Source organism: Elgaria multicarinata, chromosome 13 (genome assembly GCF_023053635.1).
Source record: "Elgaria multicarinata webbii isolate HBS135686 ecotype San Diego chromosome 13, rElgMul1.1.pri, whole genome shotgun sequence".
Taxonomy (NCBI): Eukaryota; Metazoa; Chordata; class Lepidosauria; order Squamata; family Anguidae; genus Elgaria; species Elgaria multicarinata.
In genome coordinates, this window is record NC_086183.1 from 16,806,134 (window position 1) to 16,832,611 (window position 26,478).

General features: G+C 47.6%; 2 protein-coding genes across 3 annotated transcripts in view; one reads left to right on the top strand and one right to left on the bottom strand.

Annotated features, from left to right (window-relative positions):
- PABPC4 (poly(A) binding protein cytoplasmic 4) overlaps nt 1-26,478 on the bottom strand; it is a 563,337-nt gene that overhangs the window by 437,454 nt on the left and 99,405 nt on the right. The window lies entirely within an intron of this gene.
- MACF1 (microtubule actin crosslinking factor 1) overlaps nt 1-26,478 on the top strand; it is a 324,508-nt gene that overhangs the window by 268,166 nt on the left and 29,864 nt on the right. For both annotated transcript variants that reach the window (XM_063139804.1, XM_063139803.1), the window contains 22 exons: nt 65-226; nt 641-811; nt 1,532-1,698; nt 5,214-5,373; nt 6,346-6,672; nt 8,849-8,933; nt 9,238-9,479; nt 10,848-11,054; nt 11,796-11,915; nt 13,154-13,261; nt 14,236-14,454; nt 14,655-14,858; nt 18,730-18,961; nt 19,132-19,358; nt 20,552-20,674; nt 21,157-21,258; nt 21,782-21,883; nt 22,026-22,199; nt 23,851-24,006; nt 24,724-24,921; nt 25,387-25,515; nt 26,056-26,229. In XM_063139804.1, coding sequence (XP_062995874.1) covers nt 65-226; nt 641-811; nt 1,532-1,698; nt 5,214-5,373; nt 6,346-6,672; nt 8,849-8,933; nt 9,238-9,479; nt 10,848-11,054; nt 11,796-11,915; nt 13,154-13,261; nt 14,236-14,454; nt 14,655-14,858; nt 18,730-18,961; nt 19,132-19,358; nt 20,552-20,674; nt 21,157-21,258; nt 21,782-21,883; nt 22,026-22,199; nt 23,851-24,006; nt 24,724-24,921; nt 25,387-25,515; nt 26,056-26,229 — 3,789 coding nt within the window. The remainder of the gene's footprint in view (nt 1-64; nt 227-640; nt 812-1,531; nt 1,699-5,213; nt 5,374-6,345; nt 6,673-8,848; nt 8,934-9,237; nt 9,480-10,847; nt 11,055-11,795; nt 11,916-13,153; nt 13,262-14,235; nt 14,455-14,654; nt 14,859-18,729; nt 18,962-19,131; nt 19,359-20,551; nt 20,675-21,156; nt 21,259-21,781; nt 21,884-22,025; nt 22,200-23,850; nt 24,007-24,723; nt 24,922-25,386; nt 25,516-26,055; nt 26,230-26,478) is intronic.

Sequence of the window (26,478 nt, forward strand, 5' to 3'; positions counted from 1 at the left end):
CACGGGTGGCTTGTGAAGGGGGATTCATCCAGCCTTTCTTCCCCTCCCCTCTGCATTTGTTCAGACGTTCCAGAAGGAGCAAGTCGACCCTCTTCAGCTGAAACTGCAGCAAGTCAATGGACTTGGGCAGGGACTTGTCCAGAGTGCGGGAAAGGATTGCGACGTGCAGGGCTTGGAACATGACATGGAAGGCATCAACGCCCGGTGGAATACCCTCAACAAAAAGGTGAGGTGCTGAGCATTACTAGCAACAAGACCCCTAGCAGTCTGACCAAGAGAATCCCCGGATACAGACGGAGGGCACCGGATGCAGCCACCTTGCTGAAGTAGGCCAATTGGATACCCGGTATATGCCGTCTTGAGTTCCATGATGGAAGAGAGGTGGGCTCTACATGAACTAAAGAAATCAAATATATTGCAAGGAACCTGCCTGGGTGAAATAGATCTGCGTGCAGAGAAACGCGTTGCGCAGTGAAGGCTGGACCACTACTTTTTGTTCTGCTTTTGTTTCCTATTTGTAAAATGTGAGCAGTGCCCAAGAAACTGCTTTTGGGGTGACCTGGGCTGTGCAAGTGGCTGATGAGCAAATACTGCTCTAGTGAGGTGTCTGTGTGTCTCTTTGTGTTTTGGCAAAATGTAGGTGGCCCAGAGAATTGCGCAACTGCAAGAAGCCCTGTTGCATTGTGGGAAATTCCAGGATGCCTTGGAGCCTTTGCTCAGCTGGCTAGCAGACACTGAGGAGCTCATCTCCAACCAAAAGCCACCATCTGCTGAATATAAAGTGGTGAAGGCTCAGATCCAGGAGCAAAAGGTGAGCAAAAGCCATGCCCAAGAGGAGTTTCCCAAAGGAGGCGAAGCTGGTGGTCTGTGGGCTCTCTCAGCCCTGGGCACTGAGCTCTACTGGCAGGCCCCGTTAGTTGTCTCCAGTTAGTAGGAAAGTTTCACTTGCTTCCCCCCCCCCCCGATTATTATTATTATTACTATTTATTACATTTCTATACCGCCCCATAGCTGAAGTTATCTGGGCAGTTTACGAAGGATGGATGCCTGTAAAGCTTGTCCACTGTCATCCCCCTTCTCTCTACCACCTCTGCGGTGCTGAGGAAGTGGGATAAGGGAAGCAAGGAAGGGGGCTGAGAGTGGAGGATGGAGGGGGTATAGGATGTAGGATGGAGAGGGCGTAATGGGGGAGGCAGTAGGTGAGATTTAGGGCACTCACCTGGCTTTCAGTGTGGTGACAGCTTCCACGAGGAATGACTTAAAGCTGCTTCTGTTTGGAGGTGGTTGTAGAAGGGGTATGTTTCAGTGGTGAGGGCTGGAAACTTCAAGATGCTGGAGCATGAAAGGGCTGCCGCTGTAAGGACATAAAGAGGCGAGTGACATGATTATAGTGGACAGAGGGAAACCTGAGTTTAGCAGAGGGAGAACAGGCCCTTGGGACCGTTGGCCTCCTTGGAGGCAGAAGGGAAATTCTTTATTTAATTGGATAATTCTTATTCCTTTGACCATTTCCTAATGCTTTGCTCTGAAGCTGCTCCAACGTCTCCTGGATGACCGGAAAGCTACTGTTGAGATGATCCAAGCAGAGGGTGGGAGAATAGCCCAGTCTGCCGAACCAGTGGATCAGGAGAAGATAGTTGGCCAACTAGACAGTCTTGGAAACCACTGGGCAGGCCTTCTCGGCAAAGCTACGGCCAGGTAAGCTGGGATGCAAACTTGTCTGTCGTATTTTAGTACTGAAACAAGAGAAACCAGCTTTTGTTTAGCTCTTTCCCTCCTTCCCAGAAAAGCATCCGTGGTGTTCTTTCGCTCTGCTATCTCTGCTGCTCCATAATGTAGGAGTTATTTTATGAAATTTGACTTCCCTCTGCATTGTAAAGCAGCTGTTGAACATATTCTCTCAAGCCTATGTGCTTAGCAAAATCCTTACACTCAACGTTGCTGTAATGTTGTAACTGAATGTGGTTAGTGGGACTTAAGATTTCTTTTTTAAAAAATAGTGGCAGCAGTATTACGGATCTGGCCTTCACTGATAGTTTTCAGACTATAGTTACAGAATTTAGGAAGCCTTTGGCTGACTGTTAACTATTTTGGTTTTATACTAAGAAGAATTAGTAAGGGAGCAATCTTTTGATCCATTTTTCATTTTTATTAGAAATATACTTGTACCATCACATCAAAGTATAACTTGCATCAAATGACATTAAAACATTTTTACTGTTAAACAGAGCAAAAGATTCTAAAGAGCCTTAGTTCCTGATGGCTTAACATGAAAGTCTAAGAACGTTAATAAGAGGTTCTTGTGTTCTAAAATCAGCACATATTAATATTTTTTTGTGTAGAAATTGCCTCATAGAAACTATTGTCCTATAAATTAGGACTCAGTCTTAATTATCTAATTGTTACTAAACATTCCTAAAGAATTAGAACATACAAAAAAGGGTTACATGTGCATTTTTGGGGGCTAGATAAGGTCAATTCTAAATCAAACCTTTGAGAACATAACTTGTTACTCAAAATTTGCTATTAAACCTAAGTCTGTTTTTTTTCCTGGAATTTTTTTGATGTGTGTAATTTACACAATATTCTTTGCTCATTAATTGATAAGCAAAAACTTGTTAGTACATTTTTGACCTGAAATAATACAGTCTTCCACTTGTTTATTATTCAAATAACTCTTTGGTCCAAGTGATAGGCATTTTCTCTTTGGACACCACCTTCTTCACAACTATTTTTTATGCCAGTTACCCAGAATTCATTGTGAACTTGCTTCTGCCTTTGTGTATATCCTCTTTAACACTACGATTACTTTTTACTTATTTGCATTTTCAAATTCTTAATTATTTGTCATTAAATGTTTGGTGTTTGCATTTCATAATAAGGCCCTCTATATTGTTTTAAGAGAGGTGGATTAGAATTTTTGAATAGTCTTCCCAGCAAGTCCAATAAAACAAAGTGAGCTATTTTCTAAAACTCCAGGACGACAGGATGGGACTTTATTTGCAGAATAGCCTCTTGTATGTAAAATGCTCCAAAATCTCATAATCCTGTGAATCAATCAGCAGGAAGTGTGGGGCCCTTTCATGCACCACAGTAAAACGTGACCTGCTCAGTGCCAGCCCAATTCACAGGCCGTCCCTTCCACATTTAATCCAATTGGAGGATATTTCCATGAGTAGGAACTCACGTTCATTTCAGTGGGGATGTGCAGGAGAAATGCCTTTTATGGACCAGATCTGTTGGTATCCAAAAGCAGCTGGCCCCACCTTGTTGCTGCTTTTGCTTTTGGGTTGGGGTGGAATGTTTTCTCCAGCTCCAGCTTATGTGAGCTCATGACAAAATAGAACTAATGCAGGTTCATGACAGGACTGTGATTTTCCTGCACAAAAACACTTTTCACAAGTAAAGCAACCCAGATAGAAAAGGGCTAAGGAACTGCAGTCAGGGTAAAGAGCACTTTAGGTTTCTTCTCTTCCTCCCTTCCTTGAAGGGGGTGGGTGGTGGTTGTGAAAAACTTTCTGCAATGCTCTGGAGTGCAACACATCTGTAGAATCCAGGGAAAGGTTCACAAGACTTAATTCCCCATTCCCAAAAGTGTGGTAGTTAAATTCCAGTGATTCCACAGGGAGTCCATGCAACATCTATGAAAGGGGCCTAACTCAAGCCGCAGACTTTGGGACTGTAGCGAGCGAGCCAGAAAAATTGTGGCAAAAGCAGTCTGCGATATTCCTGAATAACTGAGGGGACATCCCTAGATCACCATGGGAGAGTAGGTGAACGTAGGGACAACCTTGATACTATTCCAGAATAAACGGCTGGTGTAGACAAGCCCTTGGTGTGGTTGGTTTTTTTTTATCAAAAATGTTTAAGAAGTTCAAGTATATAATATTTGCTAGATCACAGCTATCCACATGCTTTTTGGCACTCTGAGAGGCTGGTGAAACAGGACTTACCTTTGCAGATACCATGGTGATTCTTTCTCAAAAAGATTTGTTCTTCTGTATACTTTATACTCCTGTTTCTAATAATCTATTTCCCCCAATCTATCCGGGAGAAATGTTAAGCTAACTGGTCTATCGTTCTCCCCCAGAACATCACTTCTTTAAATTTACAAATCTTTTGATAAGCAGACTGATTTTAGTGACAACTTGCATGCTTTTGTTAGAACCTCAGTGATTTTACATCTTAGTTATTTAAAAATGCTCCTGTGAATGCCATGCACGTGTGGCAGCTTGCTAATTATTAATTCATTGATTAGCCCTAGAATTTCACTTCTTTTCACCCCTATTTGATTCAGTTCGTCAGACTTCCTCCCCCCCACCCCACAAAAAAATGGATTCAGGCATGGGTATCTGTACAACTTTTGGAATGAAAACCAATGCAAAGTAATAATGGATCTTCTCTTCAGTCTCATTTACCCTGTTTTAGTATTTCACTCCTGAATGATCCTAGTTTCCTGCTTCTGATGTATCTCATAGATTTCGTTGTTGATGATCTTTACGTTTTTAGCCAGATGCTCCTCAAGGTCTCAGATTCAGTGGTCTGACTGAGAATCAAAGTCGTATAGGAAATCCATGATAGGAACTACCAACTTTTTAAAAAAATGACTAAAGTGGTGCTAATGGAAACTCAGATCGAGGCATGGATGAGCTCACTGCTCTGCACGATTAGACTGATCAAACTTTCTCCCTCAAACTTGCTCCTAGTTACGATTGCATGAAAAGAAAGAACGAAAAGCTAGAGACTTGTATAATCCGGCTCTTGGTTCAGGGTCACTTCATATGTTAATGTCTCTGAAACAAGGGAGTTGGATACAGTGAGCCTGGAGTCTCTAGCTGATCCTAAAGGTCTCTTAAAAGCTTTCCAAGGCAGCAGAATATCTACGGTAAAAGCAGGAATGCAAAGTTGCCTCACCACCACTACCCCACATTTCTGAATTATTATTATTATTATTATTATTATTATTATTATTATTATTATTATTATTTCTTACCCGCCTCTCCATTCTGATTGAGGCGGGGAACAACAGTAAACATAAAATACATAAAACTGAATTAAGAACATAATATACATTGTTAAAACACCCTAAAAAAATCCTAAAAACATCCTAAAATTCCCCTGGATAGGCCTGCCGGAAGATAGCTTGATAGCTTCCTTGAATGCTAATAGACTGTCAAGTTGACTGTCAAGTTGCCCTTGTTGTCTTGCCACAGGCAAATTCAGCTGGAGGAGATCCTGGTTTTGGCCAAGCAATTCCACGAGACGTCCGAGCCCATCTCTGACTGGTTGTCAGTGACGGAAAAGAAACTGGCCAACTCCGAGCCCATTGGGACTCAGACTGCAAAAATCCAGCAGCAGATCGCCCGGCACAAGGTTGGCAGATGGCTGCTAAGCACAGTTGGCAGGGATGAAGGACAGACGAGCACCGGGCGAGGGTTGGCATTGTGTGTGTGTGTGTGTGTGAGAGAGAGAGAGAGAGAGAGAGAGAGAGAGAGAGAGAGAGAGAGACAGGAATGTCATGATGGAAGATGTTTTGAAGTCCAGATGTGGAGTCTCAAGACTGAACATGAGTCATTCGTAGCCTAGTCTTGTCCTAGTGACACATTCCTAGAATCCTGTTCTTAGAGCAGCCCTATGTATGCCTATTCAGAAGTATGCTTTGTTGAGTTCAATGGCACGTGCTCTAAGGGAATGATATATACCACTCTTCTCCAACTTGGTGCCCCCCAGATGTGTTGGACCACAACTTCCATCATCCCCAGCCAGGAGGGCATTGGCCATGTCAGTTGGGGCAATGGGAGATATAGTCCCAACACATCTGGTGAGTGCTGAGTTGGGGAAAGATGCTGAATTGGATTGAAACCTTAGAAGATTTGACCGTTGGATGATGTCACATCAGCTCAGCCAACAGCTAGAGGGAGACTTGTAGGAAACACTTGGGGGGCTCTGGACACCGTCTTAGGGCGAGGAGAGGTGTGAGAGAACCCCCACTCCTTCCAACGTAGTAACTCTCATCTTCAAGCTATGAAAAAAGCAGCCGCAGTTATAACTTCTGTCCATGGACTAACCTGGCCTCCCGAACAGAACAAAACAGACATCCATCTCTGTGTTTTTCCCCCCTTATAAAACCATTTATTTGTTGCACATTATTACCCTTACGTGGGTTGATTATATCTTTGAGTTTGTATGATCATCAGCCATATTCATTATTCGGTTTTGTTTTAAATTTTGTTTCTTCCCTTTGCGTTTGTTCCATTTTCAGTCATACATTTCTGTTTGCTTGTATTTTTTTTCCTCCCTCCCTCCCTCTCTCTTGTTTTTGTTTGCATCGTCCCGGATTTCCAGGCTCTAGCAGAAGAGATAGAGGGTCGCGCTGCGGCGGTGTCTCAGGCGGTCATAATTGGGCAGTCCCTGGCCGCCCTGAGCTGCCAAGCCGAGCAGGCCTTGCTGGCCGAGAAACTCGACCTCCTCGAGTCACGCTACGCGGAGATCTGTGACAAGTGTGGCCGGAAGGCGGCCCTTCTCGACCAGGCTTTGTCCAACGCCCGGCTCTTTGGGGAGGACGAGGTGGAGGTTCTCAACTGGCTGGCTGAGGTTGAGGACAAGCTCAGCTCAGTGTCCGTCAAGGATTACAAGCGGGATGTCCTGCAGAGGCAGCATGCAGACCAGCTGGTACCGTGACCCCCTTTCCCCGCCTTCCACATGGCAGCATTATTATTTATTTTCCTGTGCCTTTGTTTCTTTGGGTCATTTCATGCTGGGTTTCATTTTAATCAAAGAGCAAGAATTGACACCAAAGCGCTTTTGTGTCCAAGGTGCTCCACGTCTGTTGTTTCAGTAATCCTCACAACATCCCTGTGAGGTAGATCAGCATTAGTTGCCTCTGTTTGCTGATGGGAGAGAAAAGGAATGAGCATTCTGCCCTAGGAAAACCTAGTGCAACATCTGGCCTTCCTTAACCTGTGCCCTCCAGATGTGTTGGACTACAACTCCCGGCATCCCCAGTCAAACCATTTGGAGGGCACCAGCTTGAGGAAGGCTGACCTGGTGAATTAGTGGTCATAGAAACATTTCAGCAGAAGGTTTTACAGCTTGCACTACGCGACTGTGTGGAATGCCTGTTGCCATGACTGGCGCATGCCCAGAGAGGGCCTGAATACTGCAGGAGTGGATCTCAGTGCTCCTGCGGAGAAGCCCAAGTTGTGGCCTTCCCATAGCGGTTGGGCCATCACCCGATACAGGGTAGAGCACCTGCTTTTCATGCGAACAGCCCCATTCCTGGGCATCTCCATTTAAGAAAGGGTCAGGTGGCAGGGGGTGGGGAAGACCTTTCCCTGCTACAGACTTGAGGAGCCAGGTGGTGTAGATGGTCCTGGGTGAGATGGACCAGTGCTCTGACTCAGCAGAAGGCAGCTTCTGGTGTCCCCCTGAAGAGAAGGTTGGGTCCCTCCCTGCCAGGGCTGATGGACTGTATTTGCCCCATTGCAGCGACCATTGTCACTTGGTGCACTCGGTGGAGGATAAATCTGCCCCGATGACCCCATTGTTTGGGAAGAGAGGTGAACCATTGAGAACTAGTCAGCTCAATCTGTCCCATCCTAGTTTCCGTTCTTTGGTGTGCTGATATAGTGTGATAGAACACCAGGGTCTCTGTTGTCTGAGTTCTGGCAGGATCCTCTGTTCATGATCCTTTATTAAATCATCTACACCTTCTTAGTTATTATTATTATTATTTTATTATTATTTATTTATATAGCGCCATCAATGTACATGGTGCTGTACAGAGTAAAACAGTAAATAGCAAGGCCCTGCCGCATAGGCTTACAATCTAATAAAGTCATAGTAAAACAATAAGGAGGGGAAGAGAATGCCAACAGGCACAGGGTAGGGTAAGCAGGCACAGGGTAGGGTAAAACTAACAGTATAAAGTCCGCACAACATCAAGTTTTAAAAGTGTTTGAATCAAATACAAGGCAAGCTGAGAATGTGCCCCCCCTGAAGCATGTTTGATGGAGGTGTGTTCCCCCCCTCCCCAGCATCATCTTCCGTATTCAGCTTGTGCAGAGGCCCCCACATAGTGAGGTTGCAAGCGAGCACCTCTGAGCAACAGCGAAGAAGCCCCTGAGCCTGAGCACCTGTTTGCCCAGTGGCTCCCTACTCCATGTCTGACTGTCTGACATGCATTTGAACAGCAAGGCATCCTCTCTGCCCCCACATTCCCTTGCAGGCAGAGGGTTGTCTTGCTGGGGGAATGCTGGCTCCCTCCTAGCGGCATTCCTTATCTTGGGCAGCATGGTGCCCTGCTTGACCTTTGCAGGGGGGGCAGAAGTGTGTGAGGTGTGTGTCCCCACAGCCCATTGCTCTCCGTGCCCTCATCTCATAGTGGCCAGATCATCTCTTCCTTTGGGGCCATTCCTATTCCCTCCTTCCGGCTTGTACTGGAACTCACCCCCGCCTCCCGCTGTAACCTCACCCAGAGTTTCTTCCACTGCCCCAAAAATACACACGTCGTGGCAAAACATAGTCAGGGCCTGGATTTCTGGAAGGCTTTCTCACCATAAGATAAATGTGGGGAAAGTAGCCACTCTAGGGCTTCCTCCAAGGCTCCCTTTCTCTGGCCAAAGGAGCAGGCGTGTTTACTGCCCTGCTTGGTTTGGGCCTGGGATTGTGTCCCCATCCCAAGAGCACAAGAGACCCTCCTGCGCGAAAGTGGGGAGTCCTCCTGCATACAAATGCCTTTGAGTGCTGCCTTGACTTGATCAGCATGCTGATCTAGTTCATGCCTTCGTAGAAATCTAGGTTTGGCCCTCTATAATGCCAAAATAACTTGGCGGTTCTTCCTGTCTAGGCTTTGAATGATGAGATTGTGAACCGCAAGAAGAATGTAGACCAGGCCGTTAAGAATGGGCAGGCCCTCCTGAAACAAACCACAGGTAAGGCTGGGTGGGTGGGTGGGGGTGCTTGGCAACAGCCCTTTCCCTGCATTCTCCAGCTACCGAATCAAAGTCAACCACTTGATGCCCGGTGACCACAGAATTCAGGCATAAGTTTGCTGCTTTAGCTCCGCAACATCACATGTGCACGCGCACACACACACACACACACACACAATTTTCTATAGCTTCAGTGGAGGCCGAGTTTGGGATTGTAAGGGGAGGCTTACAGTCAAAAGTGTGAAGGGACTCTAAACCAGATGATTGGGTTTGTTCAAGCTAAACTCTTGTTGGCTTCCTGCAGGGGAAGAGGTGCTCCTTATCCAAGAGAAACTAGATGGCATCAAGACCCGTTACTCTGACATCACCGCCACCAGCTCAAAGGCTCTCCGGACATTAGAGCAGGCGCGGCAACTGGCCACCAAGTTCCAGTCTGCGCATGAGGAGCTGACTGGCTGGATAACTCAAGTGGAAGAGGAGCTGATGTCTGGTGGGGGGCTTTCTCCTGTCGGAGAGCAGATCCCTCAGTTCCAGCAGAGGCAGAAGGTAAGGAACCATTCTACAATCAAGCAAAGTTACAGGCTAGAATGGAGGTTCATAGAAGAGAGTGTATTGTATAGCTACGTACCTGCCATATTTAAGGCAGTAATTCTGAAGCGCTGATCTGTGGTCCGCAGGCAGAGAGAGGTCTCTACCTCCTGTCGCTGGTGTTCTCTCCTCCCACAGCAGCAAGTGGACCCCAGATGCCAGTTGGGAAACCTCCTTCTCCCCTTCCCACACCAGCAAGCGGAGGCCTGGCTCTTCTGTGGCTAACTGGGAAGGGTGGCTTTCCTCTTCCTCTGGCAGCAAGAGCACTCCTGAAGCGTTCCCTCCCCCCTTCGGCAAGCGGAGCCCTGGCCTTGCAGCATCAAGCAGCTCTGGGCCTGTCCTTGACCGCTCGTTGAAGCTCAAAGTCCCTGCGACACCACCACCTCACACACAAGGCTTTGACATGCGCACCTCCCTCAGGCTAAGCACCACCACTTAAATACCTGAGGAAGGGGTAAAAAGAAAAGTATAACCTTTCCCTTACAGCAGAGGGAAAAGGTAAGGAGATTTGGAAAAAGGTTTAATGTAAAGTGTTTATTCATGAGAGCCGAGCGGTAAAGCAGCAGTTTCTGCAGCTGAAACTCTCCCCACGGCCTGAGTTCGATCCCAGCGGAAGCTGGTTTCAGGCAGCCGGCTCGGGTTGACTCAGCCTTCCATCCTCCCGAGGTCGGTAAAATGAGTACCCAGTTAGCTGGGGGAAAGGTAATAACGGCCGGGGAAGGCAACGGCAAACCACCCCACTATATAAGGCCTGCCAAGAAAACGTCAACGAAAGCTGGCGTCCCTCCAAGAGTCAGTAATGACTCAGTGCTTGCACGAGAGGTTCCTTTCCTTTCCTTTTTCCTTATTCATGAACCAATAGAGCAGGAGACACAGCCAAACTGACATGTGGTTTTATGGTTGCAAAATAAAGAAAACGTTTATTGTACTTTACAGTTCTTAGTTCCTTTAAATTATATTCCAATCCTGCCTATTCTTAATATTTCTGGTAGTAACCAATCTAATAATAACAATGCTTAGTCCCTATGATCTTATTTTCACTCACTCCTCACGCAACTCCTGACAAGAAATCACTCCGCTAAACACATCTACCCTCCATACCCAATCACCAACCGAACCCCTCAGACCACTCAGCTCCCACCATATATAGACTCCTCCCCCCTTTCCACAGCATCACCAGCCACACCCACTCAGTCCAACATTCCGCACTCCCTAAACATACTCATCCAGACATACCTAAGGGAATAGAAGTGTGGGTAATGCCACAATTCCCCCTGGTACAAACCCGTTTCACAGTCACAGAGAGCTGGCCTTTTTTTTTTTCAGGAGCTGAAGAAGGAGGTGATGGAACACAGGCTTATTCTGGACACCGTGAATGAAGTGAGTCGCGCCCTCTTGGAGCTGGTGCCCTGGCGTGCCCGCGAAGGGCTGGATAAGGTCGTCTCGGATACTAACGAGCGGTACAAACTGATCAGCGACACCATCAAGCAAAGGGTGGAAGAAATCGATGCTGCGATACAAAGGTCCCAACAGGTAAGGTTTGAGGGCTGCCTTTTGTGGGCCTCATTTCTTCTCTTTTAAGAGCGTCGCGTGGGGAGGGCAAGATGCAGAGAAGGCCGTGCAGAGTAAGGCAGGGAGTCCCAGCCGAGCAGAAGGAACGGGTGGATCAGAATCATAGAATCATAGAACAGCAGAGCCGGAAGGGGCCTACAAGGCTATCGAGTCCAACCCCCTGCTCAATGCAGGAATCCACTTTGTGGATTAAGGAAACCATTTTGTGGTGAAGCAGCATGCTTTAGCGTGTTGTCTGAACCAGGCCTTAGAAGGCAGCTGGGGTGGAGTGAGTGTTGCCCAGGGGGCAAGGGGGTTCTCATCCCTGAAACAGCTAAGCTGGCTCTCAAGAACGTTCTGTTAATGCACAAGACTAGTAGCTCCACATACTGCCCGAGAGCAGCCCTACTACACAAGGGCGGAGAAAGTGTTTAGTGGGTCGGCTGTTGTCCTGGAGTTAACATTTGGGCAGCTTGTGGACATGCCGGAATGCAGTTCTGTGCCCAAGGAGAGCTGAACTTCTGTTGGTCCTTCTTCCACCAAACTCACCTCTGACTTCCTTTCCTCCGCTGTGCCAGGGGGTTCCGTGCAGAGGCCCACTGCTCTTCATCGGAGGCGCGTTGGTCCTGCCACGGCTGCTCGCAAGCCAGGGCAAGTGCCGTTTTCCTTCCCCCACCTGTGTTTGCTAACGGAGTGGCGCTCTCCTCTCTTTCCCTGTACTAGTACGAGCAAGCGGCCGATGCAGAGCTCGCCTGGGTCGCTGAGACAAAACGGAAACTGTCCGCGCTTGGCCCCATTCGCCTGGAGCAAGACCAAACCACCGCACAGCTGCAGGTCCAGAAGGTATGCAGGCAGCACGGGCTCAGCGCTCCCCTGGGTTGCCGACTGCAGGATGAGGTGGAGCAGGGGGTGGTGTGAGCCTGCCTGGATGCGCGAGAAGGACAGAACTCACGCTAAGCAAAGGCAGAGGGCAAAGCGGAGCTTTTAGTTGTGGCGTTGGGGAAGTGCAGGTGATGGCCTTGAGGAAGGTGGCGCAGGTGGGCACAGGAGTTGTTGTCATCCACCTTGCAGTGGGGAGTTGGCAGGTTGGAGGCTTCCAGGGCAGAGAAGCGGAAGTGTTAGCAAGAGCTGGTAAGATTTATTCATACCTAGGAAAAAGGGAAGGAACCTCTCGTGCAAGCACTGAGTCATTGCTGACTCTTGGAGGGACGACGTTTTCTTGGCAGGCCTTATAGCGGAGTGGTTTGCCATTGCCTTCCCCGGCCGTGATTACCTTTCCCCCAGCTAACTGGGTACTCATTTTACCGACCTCGGGAGGATGGAAGGCTGAGTCGACCCGAGCCGGCTGCCTGAAACCAGCTTCCGCTGGGATCGAACTCAGGCCGTGGGGAGAGTTTCAGCTGCAGAAACTGCTGCTTTACCGCTCTGCGCCACACGAGGCTCTTTTATTCATACCTAGAATTGTGTAAAGGGCTGACAGGGGGTGGGGGGATCATAAGAGAAACTATATTGGGTTTTGGTCTTAAGGCAGCTGAGAAAGTTCGTAGGGGCACAAGCGGGCAAGGGAGCTGAATCATGACTTTCGTTTGCGGCAGGGGTGGGGTGGGGTGGGCGGCGTCTGGACTCCTGGTAACTTGAACAGATATAAGATTGGTACAACATGCTGCCGCTGCTGTATTTAACTAGCTGTTTCATTGATTTCTTTTTTGCCTGCTTTTGTTTTATATGCCGCTTTCTATTTTGAAGGGTTATGTTATGTTATGTTGTATTTTATTTTATTTGTTGTTGTCCACCTTGGGCACCGTAGTGCAGAAAGGCGAAATATACATTTTAATAATTCTAGCTAATATAGGGCTTGATCGAGGCAGGCTTGGACCAATGGCCTCGGTCAGTGTCTATTCAGGTGTGACTTTGATGCATAAAAGATGGCTGTGGTTCGGTCAAGAATGAGATGGTGAGGAAGATACAGCACCGCTTGCAATCTCTCTCCCCATCCCACCCCCCACCCACCCTGGGCACACATGTTTATTCTCTGTGTTGTTGTTATTTTTAAATGTTGCTGTCCATTTTCGACTTTGCAGGCTTTCTCTATTGACATAATTCGACACAAAGATTCTGTGGATGAGCTGTTGAGCCAGCGCAGTGAGATTTTTGGAACTTGTGGAGAGGAACAAAAAGCCATGCTCCAGGTAAATCCATGTCTCAATTGCAAGCAAAGCCAGATCCAGAATGGTCCAGAGGGTAATGCTAAGCCAGGGTCCAGCCAACTAGCACACATTTGGTTCTCTCCCTGGGCTTAACCCTAAGTAACTGTTACTTATAAATTATTATTATTATTATTATTATTATTATTATTATTAGTAGTAGTAGTAGTAGTAGTAGTAGTAGTAGTAGTAGCAGCCTGCCTTTTGCCCAATACTGGGCCTCAAAGTGGCCTTACAAAATTTAAAACATATACATTTTAAAGCCTAAGAAAAGAAATGTACAAAAATTAAAATACAATACAATATTAAAACATTAAAGGTTTAAAATACACGACAATTTTACAAGTCCTTAACATAGATGGAGGACCTGATTATTCTCCAAAGGCCTGCCGGAACAAAGAAGTTTTAGCCTGCTTCCAAAAGCCCATCAAGGAGGGAGCCAGTCTAGCTTCCCTGGGAAGAGAGTTCCAAAGCACTGGAGCAGCCACCGAGAAGGCCCTCTCCCATGTTCCCACCAAGCGTGCCTGTGAAGATGGTGGGACTGAAAGAAGGGCCTCTCCAGAAGATCTCAAAGCATGGGCAGGCTCATAAGGGAGAAAGTAGACAGAAATGTCCAGTTAGCACCAAGAAGGGTACAACTAGTGGCAAGTCCATGGATCCCTTTATTATTTGATACGTGCAACTTTCTAACTTGACCATCCACTCTCCAAAAGGATATTATAGCTGAATAGCATAGTACTGAGTCCTGCAAGACCTTTTTTCTGGGCCAAGACCAAAAAAAAAGGTGTGGGGGTCTCCAAGGAAAGATTTATTTTGGGAAAGAGGGATAGAATGTATTCCACTGTGTGATACAAGAAACTACTAGCAGAATGGAGAAAGCCTACGAAGCTCCATGCCTGCCGAGGCTCCCCTCAGTCCTCCTGCCTGCCCCAAACTCTACACTCCACTTTTTCCTGCAGGAGAAGACGGAGTCTCTTCTGAAGCAGTACGAGGATATCAGCCACCTGAATTCGGAGCGCTATGCCCGCCTGGAGCGGGCCCAGGTCTTAGTCAACCAGTTCTGGGAGACCTACGAGGAGCTCAACCCGTGGCTTGAGGAGACGCAGGTGCTAATCGGGCAGCTGCCCCCTCCGGCAGTCGACCACGAGCACCTCAAGCAACAGCAAGAAGACATGAGGGTACGAGGGGGCTGGGTGGGGTGGGGGTGGGGGCGTGAGAAAGGCTGGCTTGAATCTAAGTGGCAGAACCAGGGTGGTGCCTCGGTACTCCGATGAAAAACCTCTGTGTCCTGAATAAGGGGGTCATAGAAGCACTTGGTTCCAAGTGAGCTTGTAAACCTGGAGGTATTGATTTTTGATCTCGTGGCAATTGGTCATAGCAACTGAGGGAGTCTATCGCCGAACACAAGCCCCATATTGACAAGCTGCTGAAGATCGGGCCGCAATTGAAGGAGCTGAACCCGGAAGAAGGGGAGATGGTCCAGGAGAAGTACTCGGCAGCGGAAGCCGCCTATGCCCGCATCAAAGAGGAGGTCCGCCAGCGGGCTCTGGCACTGGATGAAGCCGTCTCGCAGTCAACGCAGGTTCGTGACTTCGTTGCGTGTAAGATCCATGAGAAATCAGGGCAGTCCATGGGTGTGACTGTATGTAGGGGGACTCAAGTAGGGGGTGCTTGTGAATGAACTTCCATCTCCCCTCATCTTTTGGGGAGACCACCGTCCTCATGGACATGCTGGTCTTACTAAAGCCGCAGCTGCCTAGTGTTGGGAGGGAGAAGACTGTCAAGAAAAGCAGGTCTGCAGGAGGGGGGAGGGCTCCCCAAGATAGCGTACCCACCCACCCCACACTTGGAGAGCTGCTACCAGAGTAGGACAGCACTGAGCTCTGTTGATTTGGGGGCGATCCAATGCAAGGCAGTTCTTAGAGCCAAAGTCCCCTTGATGCTCAACACAGTACTTGATATAGGTTGGATATTTTAAAGACTGTCAATAGCAGGTGAGTTGGGAAGGGAGACCGCAGCACAGTGGGGAGGGGGGCTGGCTCTTCCCTGCTTGCACCGTGACCCTAACAACGCCCCGCCCTCAGCTGATACTAGCCTGGGAAGAACTCTTCCACGGGCTCCTTCCTGGGGCTGCCTGCAGCTGGGTCGGGGTTGGGTTTGTCCCTTACAGTCTTAACTGTGGGACGTTGCTCTCTGGGCTTGAAGGTTGCAGCGAGGGCCTTTACTTTGGGGTGTGTGACCAGTTTTACTTGTGATGGGAGTGAATGAATACATTTTATTTGTCTACAGCACAAAGGCCGTTACAGTCACAAAGATGGGAGTGGGAGTGGGGGTGGGGGTGAGATCACTGCAAGGAGAAATTAAAGACTTGCAAAATAATAATAATAATATAGCAATAGCAAAGGATTTTTCAGCTTTTATTTGAGATGTGTTTTTTCTCCCTGATTTAAGTCTAATTTCCCTTTTTTTGTGTGCCATATTTTTTTAAAAAACGTAATTTTGAATTCAAGCGAAGAATCACAGCCACATTTCTTGTCACCTCATTTCACCCCCTGACACGCTTGTCTTGCATGTCACTTGGTAAAATGTTAACCATTGCTAATATTGTTACATTAGCTCAGATTTTGTTCCGTGTCACATCTGTTTAAGAGATATTTAAGAGGAAAAAAACCCATTTTCATATTGTTTAGTCACTTATTCCCCTCTTGGTTTATGCTCATATTAACTCTGAGTTTTTCCTCCTCCACCTCCCGTCTCATCACCCCTCCCATTGTGGAATGTGTTCTCTGTTGTGTGTGTCGGTGCCGTCTTCCCTGCGTGCTCTTGACATTTCATTGTTGTGTTGACTTCACCCCACCATGGCAGATTGCAGAGGTAAGAACATCCCTCCTCACATTACAACCCTCCTGCCCTCCGAATTAGAAAGAGAGAGAGAGAGGATGTCTTCATTGACTAGTAATCTTGCTTTCCTTCTCTGCAAAATGGTGTCTTGCATATATCTACTGCCATCGGAAAATACATTTGGGATTTCTGAGCATGCCTCAACTTTTCAAAGCTGAAAAGCCTCTCCAGTTCAATAGTATTGAAACTCCTCAGTGTGAATTCTTCTGAAAATGCATCAGAAAGAGCCAGTTCAGGGTCACCCATACTGTCCCTTTGCAGCTTTGCCTGGAGGTAGAACTCTTGAAGACTTTGTACTGGCTGCAGATGTGAATCATGCTGAAAGCATTAGGCGTAAGAAAAGGCAGCGATTGGCAAAAGTTAGTTATTGGTATCATCTTTAATTGGAGCAGAAACACTGTCGCTTTGTAGGTGGATTTTCCTCCCTCCCTCTGTAGGCATCTGACATTACACAGGCCTTACAAGACACAGATCTCACACGACACAGGCCTCACACACCAAGCGTTGTCACACACAAACCCTCCTCAAGCCAAGCGCCACCACTTGAACAACCTGAGGGTAGGGCAAAAACACAACCTTTCCTTCATATGAGAGGGTAAAGGCTAGAATCTGGAAGTGTTTTACTGTGTATGTAATAAGCTGAAGGTTATATATAAGGTGTTTACGACAGTAACTGTAGAGCAGGTGATAAAGCCAAGCAGACACGTGGTATGAAGTAACGAAACAAAATAAAATGTTTATTTTTGTTTAACAGATCTTAGTTACTTCAAATTCAAGTTAACATGCTTAATCTACTGGTTTTAATGAAAACAGTAATCTTAAGTCTCTTAAAATTTTATCTCTTTCACTCTCCACGCCACTGACAATCCTAACTGACACTCCCCACTCCCAACCAACTAACTTCCCAAGCTCTAGACTCCCCCATTTATACTCCTCCCCCCTTTCACAGCATCACTAGCCACACCCACTAAGTCCAACATTCTGCACTCACTAGACATACAAAGTCAGACATACCTAAGGGAACAGAACTGTGGGGTAATGCCACAGCATCTTTCCTACTCTGTTCTCCCAAGAGAAGCCCACAATAGGCTCCTCACTCTGAATTCCTTTGAACTTCTTGTGGGTCACTGTTCAGTGAGCGGTTGCTGAAGGAAGAAGGATGCAGTCAGTGGCCAGGATCCACTGAACCGTGTGACTTGCTCTGAGCTCCCACCATATGGTTGGACTCCTGGACCATGAGCAGCCACTCCTGCCTTGCCCTATGCCATGGGGCACATTGCTTTTGGAACTTCTTTTTCAAAAGCAGTTTGTGGCAGGGGGGAGGGTTGGGCTGTTTGCCAGGAACAGAGGCAAGATGAAAAATCCCACTGGGTGCACCAAGTCCACGGGCACACCTGAAACAAGTCTTTCGGGGCTTGATTGCCATAATAAGTTGGGGCTTTCTCAATTTTAAGGTGTCCTATAAAATGTAGCTATTAGTGGAGGCTAAACTGTGTTTTTGTGGAAGGGCTGCAAAGTCTCACCTTGGGGCAAATGCATGTAGTGGATTCAGAAGTCATTGACGTCCGTTTGCATTCCGGATGGCTTCAGTTCTTTCTCTAATTTGGTTTCCGTAACCTCTTGACCTCCACCCATAAGTGCCTTTATACCACAGTTTCATGCACCCGAAGATGATTCTGAGCAGTTCATTCAAGGGTTCCATTTATTTATTTATTTATTATATTTCTTAGCTGGTCTTCCCAAGGCAGCTAGAAATAGAAAAGATTAAAATTCAGTATCAAGTTAAAAATCCACCTTAAATTTAAACAATTTTAAAAATAAAGCCAGTTAAAATAAAATACAATCTTGGGTATCTGATAGCAGTAAGTAATATAGAATCTTTTCTGTTCAAAGCCAGAGAGAACAAGTACGTTGTTAAAGTCCACTTAAAAGCAGCCAGAGATGGAGCCAGCCACATCCCTCTCAGTAGGGAATTGCACAGCGCAGGGGCTACCACTGGGAAGGCCCTCCCTCTGTTGGACACCAATCTTAATGGGGCGCCAGTAAAGAGGGCCTCTGGCGATGGTCTTAAAGCGCTGGCGGATTCACAGGGGAATTCACAGTCCATCACGTAACCTGAGACCGTACGGTTTAGGGCTTTCAAGGTCAACACCAGCACTTTGAATTGGTCCCGGAAACGCAGTGCAACTGGTACAGAAATGGGGAACGTGATCCGACCCTCTAGCCCCGACAAGGACGTGAACGGTTGCATTTTGTACCTGCCGAAGTTTCTGAGTTGTCTTCAAAGGCAGCCCCACATAGAGCACTTAACAGCAGTCTAGTCTGGATGTAAGCAGAGCATGTATAACTCTGGCTAGCTGGCATGCATCGAATCCTGCAGAAGAGAAGAGGGCAATGAGCGTAGGGCTAGGAGTGTGACGATTAAGAAAGGGATAGCTGAAGCCGGGCGGGTTTTAGCACGCCTGTAGAACTGCAGCCCCTGTAGCATGGTTATGGTTATGCTGTGCAGTCTCCCAATTGTACCCTCGCTTAGGATCCTTCCTTCTGTTTAGTTCCATGATAAGATTGAGCCAATGCTGGAGACTCTGGAGACCCTCTCCTCCCGCCTGCGCGTGCCCCCACTCATCCCGGCCGAGGTCGAAAAGATCCGGGAATGCATCAGTGACAACAAAAACGCCACGATGGAGCTGGAGAAGTTGCAGCCGTCCTTCGAAGCTCTGAAACGCCGCGGGGAAGAGCTGATTGGGAGATCGCAAGGAGCAGAGAAGGATCTAGCGGCCAAAGGTACGGTGTCGCCGCATGTGCACTCTTTTTTGTGTATCATGTCGATTCTTGTGGTTCGTGTGCGCTACGGTATCAAAAGTATTTTGTATTCTGAACTACCCTTTCTTGTTTGAGTGAGGTTCTTTTTCTTTGGGGTTGTGGAGTTTCTTATTCTCCTCCTTACATTTCAGAAATCCGGGATAAATTAGATCAGATGGTGTTTTTTTGGGAGGACATCAAAACTCGGGCCGAGGAACGTGAAATCAAATTCCTCGATGTCCTGGAACTGGCAGAGAAATTTTGGTATGACATGGCTGCACTGCTGACCACCATCCGAGATACGCAGGACATTGTCCATGACCTGGAGAGTCCTGGGATTGACCCATCAATCATCAAACAGCAGGTTGAAGCAGCAGAGGTAAGGAGGGCAAAGAAAGCCACATCTGGTATGGGTGGAAGACATTAACCAAATCTCACTGCACACGGTTTACCTGTGGGATGCATTGCCCCAATGAGCTCCATCAGATGAGCATTTTATTGCACGGTCGTTGCTGGGCACTCATGGATTTTTACGGGTCCCTCTCACATTGTTGTCTGCCTCCCACCTCTTCTGGCCTTCCTCATGTCACAAAACAACACCCAGAAAGTCCGATATATATTTTTAAAACAGAAGTTTCTGCTTTCTCCTGCTGTGTGCAGGAGAAGCAGTGTGATCAAAACAGCCCACTGAATGGGCCATGTGCAGGTTGTTTACTTCCTCTTTTGAAAGAGGAAGTATCAAGCAATGAAAGCGGGGGCGGAGAAGCTACGGTAGGGAAGCATGATTTCCCTCGTCTGATGGAGCTCAGTGGGTACAATGGTCTCTTGCACTGCATGTTTTTTTATGGGGATGTCCGAAGGAGGGATCTTTTACTCCAACTGAGCCTTCCCCAACTCGGCCCCCTCCAAATGGATTGGACTGTAACACCCATAATTCCCCAGCAGCATGGCCAGTGGTTAATGGGCTGAATTCAGTGGCCACACTGACTGGGGATGACAGGATTTGGAGTCCAGTGTATCTTGGGGGGGGGGGGTGTGCCTGGTTGGGGAAAGCAGCTATAATCCTTCTTGTGACAGAATTCTGGACAAGAATGGATTCCTTACAATTCTTTAATTTCCATATTCTGAGCAGCCTTGCAGTTGTTTGTGGTGTTTATTAGTCTTCTTGGGATGGGGGACAATGCTAAATTCAGCTTGTGCTCATAGGTCGTGGGTCTTGCTTTCTAAGAGTATAGACATCCAAAAATGCTACTTCCATATAATGAAAAACAAAGCAAAAACCCCAAAGTGAAAATTAACTCAAATAAAAAGATCTGGACAAGTTTCCACCCTTTGGTCATCTTCAGTGGCTCCTTAAAAGCTCTGCCTTAATAATTTTAGCAGCTGTCTTGCATATTACTGTAGCAAGATATATATGTTGCTGCCTGAACATCATGTCTCTTTGGAAATTAACCTCTGATCAGAAATACAATTTAAGAGCCAGGGTTGCTTATAAATGCGTGCTGTGTGTGGCAGCCCAGATGTTGTTCTGGAGCAGAGTTTGCTAATAAACCGTTGGCTACTTATCTGCAGACTATCAAGGAGGAAACGGACAGTTTACACGAAGAACTGGAATTCATCCGGATCCTCGGGACCGATCTGATTTTTGCCTGTGGCGAGACCGAAAAGCCAGAAGTGAAGAAAAGCATTGATGAGGTGGGCAGCCTTGGCTCCTGATTCAGGTAGAAGCACGCCTGCAGTCAACTGTTCCTGCCACTCTCAACCATGTTAGATTGGGAGCATGGGAAGGGGTGTGTGTGTGGGGTGGGGGAGGAATCTCCTGTGGAGTCATCACTCCTCCATCTGTGTGAATTATGCCACCCACACTTAGCAAGTGATTCACTCCACCTGCAGTGCAGATCGGCTGGAGCTGAGAGTTGGCAGAGCGCAGGTAACCCGGGTCTCCCCTCCCCTCCCTCCAGAAAAGGCTCCTGTAGAAACGCCCTGTTGGAAGGCACCTGAAAAGGAATGGAGTGGGCAGGTGGGGGGAGTCCCTCTTGCCACTCCAAAGGCGCGAGCCTCCATTGCCCAGGAAGGGCCACCCAGGGCGCTGCATGGCTTCCCCATCCAAACCCCATTCTGCCCGAGGTGCCGTACACCCGGCTTCCGGACTGGCAAGTTCCTCCTTGCTTTTGCAGATGAACGGTGCCTGGGAAAACCTGAACAGAACCTGGAAGGAGAGGCTCGAGAGGCTGGAGGAGGCCATGCAGTCGGCAGTGCAGTATCAGGATACCCTGCAGGTGATGCCAAGCGGCTGCGCTGGGGCTGGGATTGGGCGGTGGGGAAGGTGCAAAGGCCAGGCGAGGGGAGCCTTTGTATCTCCAGTTGAAATGGATCCCGGCTGTTCTGAAGAGCTTCCACCGGAGACCACAGAGATGCTAGAGGTAGATAGTTTCTTAGAGGATGGGAATGCCAGAGGATATGAAAATCTTTCTTTCTTTCTTTCTTTCTTTCTTTCTTTCTTTCTTTCTTTCTTTCTTTTGGCAGAAGCAGTAGGGAAGGGCATCAAGCCCTGCATGTGAGTTTCCAGAGGCCCCTGGCTGGCCACTGTTGAAAACAGGATACTGGGCTAGAGGCAGAGCTTTGGTACGATGCAACAAAGCTGTTTTCTCCAAGCTCCAGGGAGCTCAGCGCCCCAGTTTACCCTGAGGGAAAATGCTACCATGCCTGTGCTGACCAGCTTCACCGAGCCTGCAGCTTGCTGTGTCGCATGGGGTGATAGTTGTCGGGTTTCTTCTTCATTTGTGGGTGTGTTCATTTCAGGCCATGTTTGACTGGCTGGACAACACCGTGATTAAACTCTGCAACATGCCCCCCGTGGGTACGGACCTCAACACTGTCAAAGAGCAGCTGAACGAGATGAAGGTACGTGTGGGGGTGGGCGTGGGTGGGCGCGCGCCAGGTGAGAAGCAAGCGCAGTTTCTCCGGACTTTGAGGCGCGCACTGGGGGCTGGTGACATAGCCACAATCCAGAACTTGACACTTCTGGCTTTCTCGTTTTTGACAGGAATTTAAAATGGAAGTTTACCAGCAGCAAATTGAGATGGAGAAACTGAATCACCAAGGGGAGCTTATGCTTAAAAAAGCTACAGATGAGACGGACAGAGACATCATTAGGGAGCCTCTGACAGAGCTGAAGCATCTCTGGGAGAACCTGGGTGACAAAATAGCCCATCGGCAGGTATGGCAAATGACCCCTGGGCGGGTGGAGGGGATGCCCTAAGATCCCATCCTTTCCTGGCGCTGGTTGTCTTCTCTTCAGGCGTAAATAGTTCAGGGCCAGGATACCTTAAGGGCTGCCTCTTCCGGTATGGTCCTGTCCAAACCCTGCCTTCAGCTGGAGCAGCCTCGGGTGGAGTGGGGTTCTGGGGACCAGGGGGCTTTTCAATGGCAGCACCCTGGCTGGGAACCTCCCTGCCCCTTTGCTGCAGAAGGTCTTCCGTTGTTATTATTTATGTATTTATTTATTTATTTATTACATTTCTATACCGCCCCACAGCCGAAGCTCTCTGGGCAGTTCACAAAAGCTAAAAACAGTAAACAGTAAACATTAAAAGTATACAAAATTTTAAAAAACACCAGAGACATAAAAACAGCAGCAGCCATTCTGGAGTCCATTAAAAAACAAACTTAGTGTTGTTCAATGCTGTTAAATGCCTGGGAGAAGAGAAAAGTCTTGACCTGGCGCCTGAAAGATAGCAAAGTTAAAGAGTCTTCTATTTAGGCCAGCATTTGGCTTTCATTCTGCCTGAATTTTTCAGTCTCCCTTTTGTATTTTCATCCGTTCTATTGTTGAGTCATGTATTAATTTGCTTTAGTTTATTTTTGTACTATTTTTAAATGACTTTTTTAAATTCTTTTTTACATCAGTTAACAAATTAAAAAAAACCCTAATACATAAACATAAAATAGCATTTATATCATATATTCAAATTAATCTATTAAACATATTCATGCTAAACATAAAAGTGCACCCCCCACCTCGGGATCTCATTTCTGTTTCCAAAAACTCATAGTTTCTTCTGTTGGTGGTTTCCTGCTTCCCTTAAAAAACACAAATACTAAGAACTTTTCCCATATTCCCTCAAAATCATTCTTTTTTGCTAAACCTCTTTTCATTTTAATATTACATGTCAATTTATCATTAATAGCAATATCCCACACTTCTTTATACCATTCTTCAATACAATAATCTCCTTGTGTCTTCCAGTTCCTAGCTACGATTAACCTTGCAGCCGTCAACAAATTCGTTATCAGTTCCTTAAGTTTCTTTAGTACATTTAAGATCTTCTTGCAGTGAGAGTAATGCAATCCTTGGTGTGTCCTCTATTTTCAATCCAACAATCTGCTCAATCTCAGTAAACACCATCTTCCACAACTTTTGCACAAATTTACAATCCCACCACATATGTAAATACGTTCCTTTTTCACCACAACACCTCCAACAATCTGCTGAATGCTGTTTATTAATCTTGTTTAATCTGACCGGAGTTAGATACCACTTCCATAAGATTTTATAATAATTCTCCTTTATTCTTACTGACATATTTCTCAACACTCTCTGTTTCCATAGTCCTTCCCAACTTTGCTGTCCTATCTGTATCTCTAAATCTGTCTCCCAAACCAATTTTCCTACCCTATCCTATTTTTAAATGACTTTAACCCTTTTTGAGCAACCCTCGTTGGAGTGGAAAGGCAAAGTAAAAAAAAGAAGAAGCCATAAATAAATCGGAACATCTGTGCTTGGATTTGTTGTTAATTCCTCTTGTTGCCTTGTCTTTTCTTCTTCTTTTTTCCCCCTTTTAATTCCTCTTGTTGCCTTCAACAAACAGCACAAGTTGGAAGGAGCTCTCTTGGCCCTCGGCCAATTTCAACACGCGTTGGCCGAGCTGATGTCATGGCTGACCCACACGGAAGAGCTGCTGGATGCACAAAGGCCCATCAATGGTGACCCCAAGGTCATTGAAGTGGAATTAGCGAAGCACCACGTAAGTACACCTGCAGGCCTTCTTGGCCTAGGCAGTCCCTGTCCAGCAACTCTGGGAGGAGGCCTCGTTGGGTGGCGGGATGCAGGCCTCGCTTGGGTCCTGGCCCGGCATCTCCAATGACAAGGCTCAGAAGGGCCTCGGCCTTGCAGTCTTACATAGCTGCTGCTAGTCAGAGCAGGCAGCGTTCCGCTGTGTAGACCAGGGGCCGCCTGACTCGGGTTTAGGCTGCTCCATTGTTTCCTTTGGCCGCTGGCCGCCTCGAGACTTGAGCCTTTGGGTGACAAAACTCTTCTCCAAACAGCCCTCCCACCCCCAGGAATCTCCACCTTTCACCGCTATGCCCTCACAGTCAGACTTGAGGCTGGCGTGAGGTAAAAGGCTGGGAGTATTTGGGGAACAGCATTGATGGATTACCCAGGTGGGGGCATTTGCTCGGGCTAGGGAGCCAACCGGAACCCTTCCCTGAGCCACATTTGGCCTGGGAGTGCCAGGAACTGACTCCTAACGCTGACTCCGTGGGTGGGCTGGACCAGACAGTGTCTTCCATTGCATTGCTTTGGTTCTGAACGTGTAGGCCAAAGCCATCAGGAGAGATCTGCGGTGCAGGCAGGCAAGCAGGCCGTGTTCTGAAAGCCCAGCCTTGTGCCACCCACAGAGACACACAGGAGAACAAAAGCATCTCCTCTCCTCTTTTCTCCACTCCCAACACCATGCTAGGTGCTGAAAAACGACGTGCTGGCCCACCAGTCTACAGTGGAAACGGTGAACAAGGCTGGCAATGAGCTCCTGGAATCCAGCGCAGGGGACGATGCCAGCAGCCTTCGGGTCCGGCTCGAGACAATGAATTCGTGCTGGGAGTCGGTGCTGCAGAAGACAGAGGAGCGGGAGCAGCAGCTGCAGATGACCCTTCAGCAGGTAGGCCACTGTGACCAGCAGAAGAGAGTCTGGGGAGCAAAGGCTCTCAGAAACTGCCCTTGGGTCTGTATCCTTATCAAGCCAGAGCGCCTGCTCTGCCCTGGGTCCTCTTTGGGTGCGCAGAGGAGTACTCTCAGCCGCTGCAGAACCACCTCTTATTGTAGACTCATCGCCCGGCCCTTCAGAAGAGCAGCCAAGCCTCTGGTGACCAACGCTAAGCTGGAAAAGGACCACTGGGAAGGGGCTGCCGTGGGTTTTAATTAATGATTTACAAGGTTTTTGCTTGGTTTTTCTTTTTTACAGTGATTGCTTCAAAATATGTGTTTCTGTTCTTTGGGTTTTAAATTCCTGATGCCTCATCCTGAGGCTTCAGGAAAGCGTGGGGCTGCAGATCTTAAAATCAAGTCTATAAATGGCTGTGGCTTGTACCACTTGGTCCACCGTGTGCTTTGCATGCTGTTGCAGGCTCAGGGTTTCCATGGTGAAATAGAAGACTTCCTTCTGTGGCTCACAAGGATGGAGAACCAGCTGTCGGCCTCCAAACCGACAGGTGGGCTGCCGGAAACTGCTCGGGAACAACTGAATGCCCATATGGTAAGTAGTAGTGGCCGAATTGATGCCCCGGGTAAGTGAACGAACTGCCCCTTAATTCAGCATGGAATGTCACTCTTTATACCCGTCGCAGGTAGGACCTAAAATATATAGAAAGGAAAGCACACAAAAAAATAGACAGGAAAGGAGGCTCCGTGAGTTGCATTTCACCTTGCAGTGCGCAGCTGTAACCAGTTGAGATATTCATGAACATTCCATGGTCCTCAGAGTAACTCAGCCAGCAGCTGGCATCAGCATCCCTGGGCCGCTTTACATGTAAAGCTTCACACAAGGCTCGGGGTGGGGTGGGGGTTTACATGTGCAATCAACTGTGAAAATTATGCATATATCCATTTTAAGGCATCAAGATCCACTGAGAAGCTGTAATTGGCAGAAAATTCCCAGAGCCAAGTACATGTGGAAGAAGCACAAGTAATCTTTGTGCCCAATGGTGCACTCGCACCTTCCCAGTGCACGCGTGCAGCCATGTGAGAGATCGAACCTGTGCCGCACCCCCGATGTAAAATGCCTCTTGTCTTGCAGGAGCTCTACGCCCAGTTCAAAGCCAACGAGGAGCCCTATGGCCAACTCCTGGCTAAGGGGAGGCTGATGCTTCTCAGCCGGGATGACTCTGGATCCGGATCAAAGACAGAGCAAAGCGTGGCTCTCTTGGAACAGAAGTGGGGCCTCGTCAGTACGAAGATGGAGGAGCGGAAGGTAGCCTGCGACTGTGACGGCCTGGGATTTAAACAGGGGTGGTGGGGTGGAAAGACAGAACTCCCAGAGAGTCCACATTTGACGAGGGAGAGAGCCTAGAATACAATCAGTATTCAATCCGGCGCTCTCGGAAGCGGCCTGAATGAAGCACGTGTTTCTTTTTCTCACTTGTGCATCGTAATTTTAGGGATGGGCTGAAAAACTGAAACTGTTGAAAGCCCCCATCTTGTTCAAGTTGTTGCTTTGGCA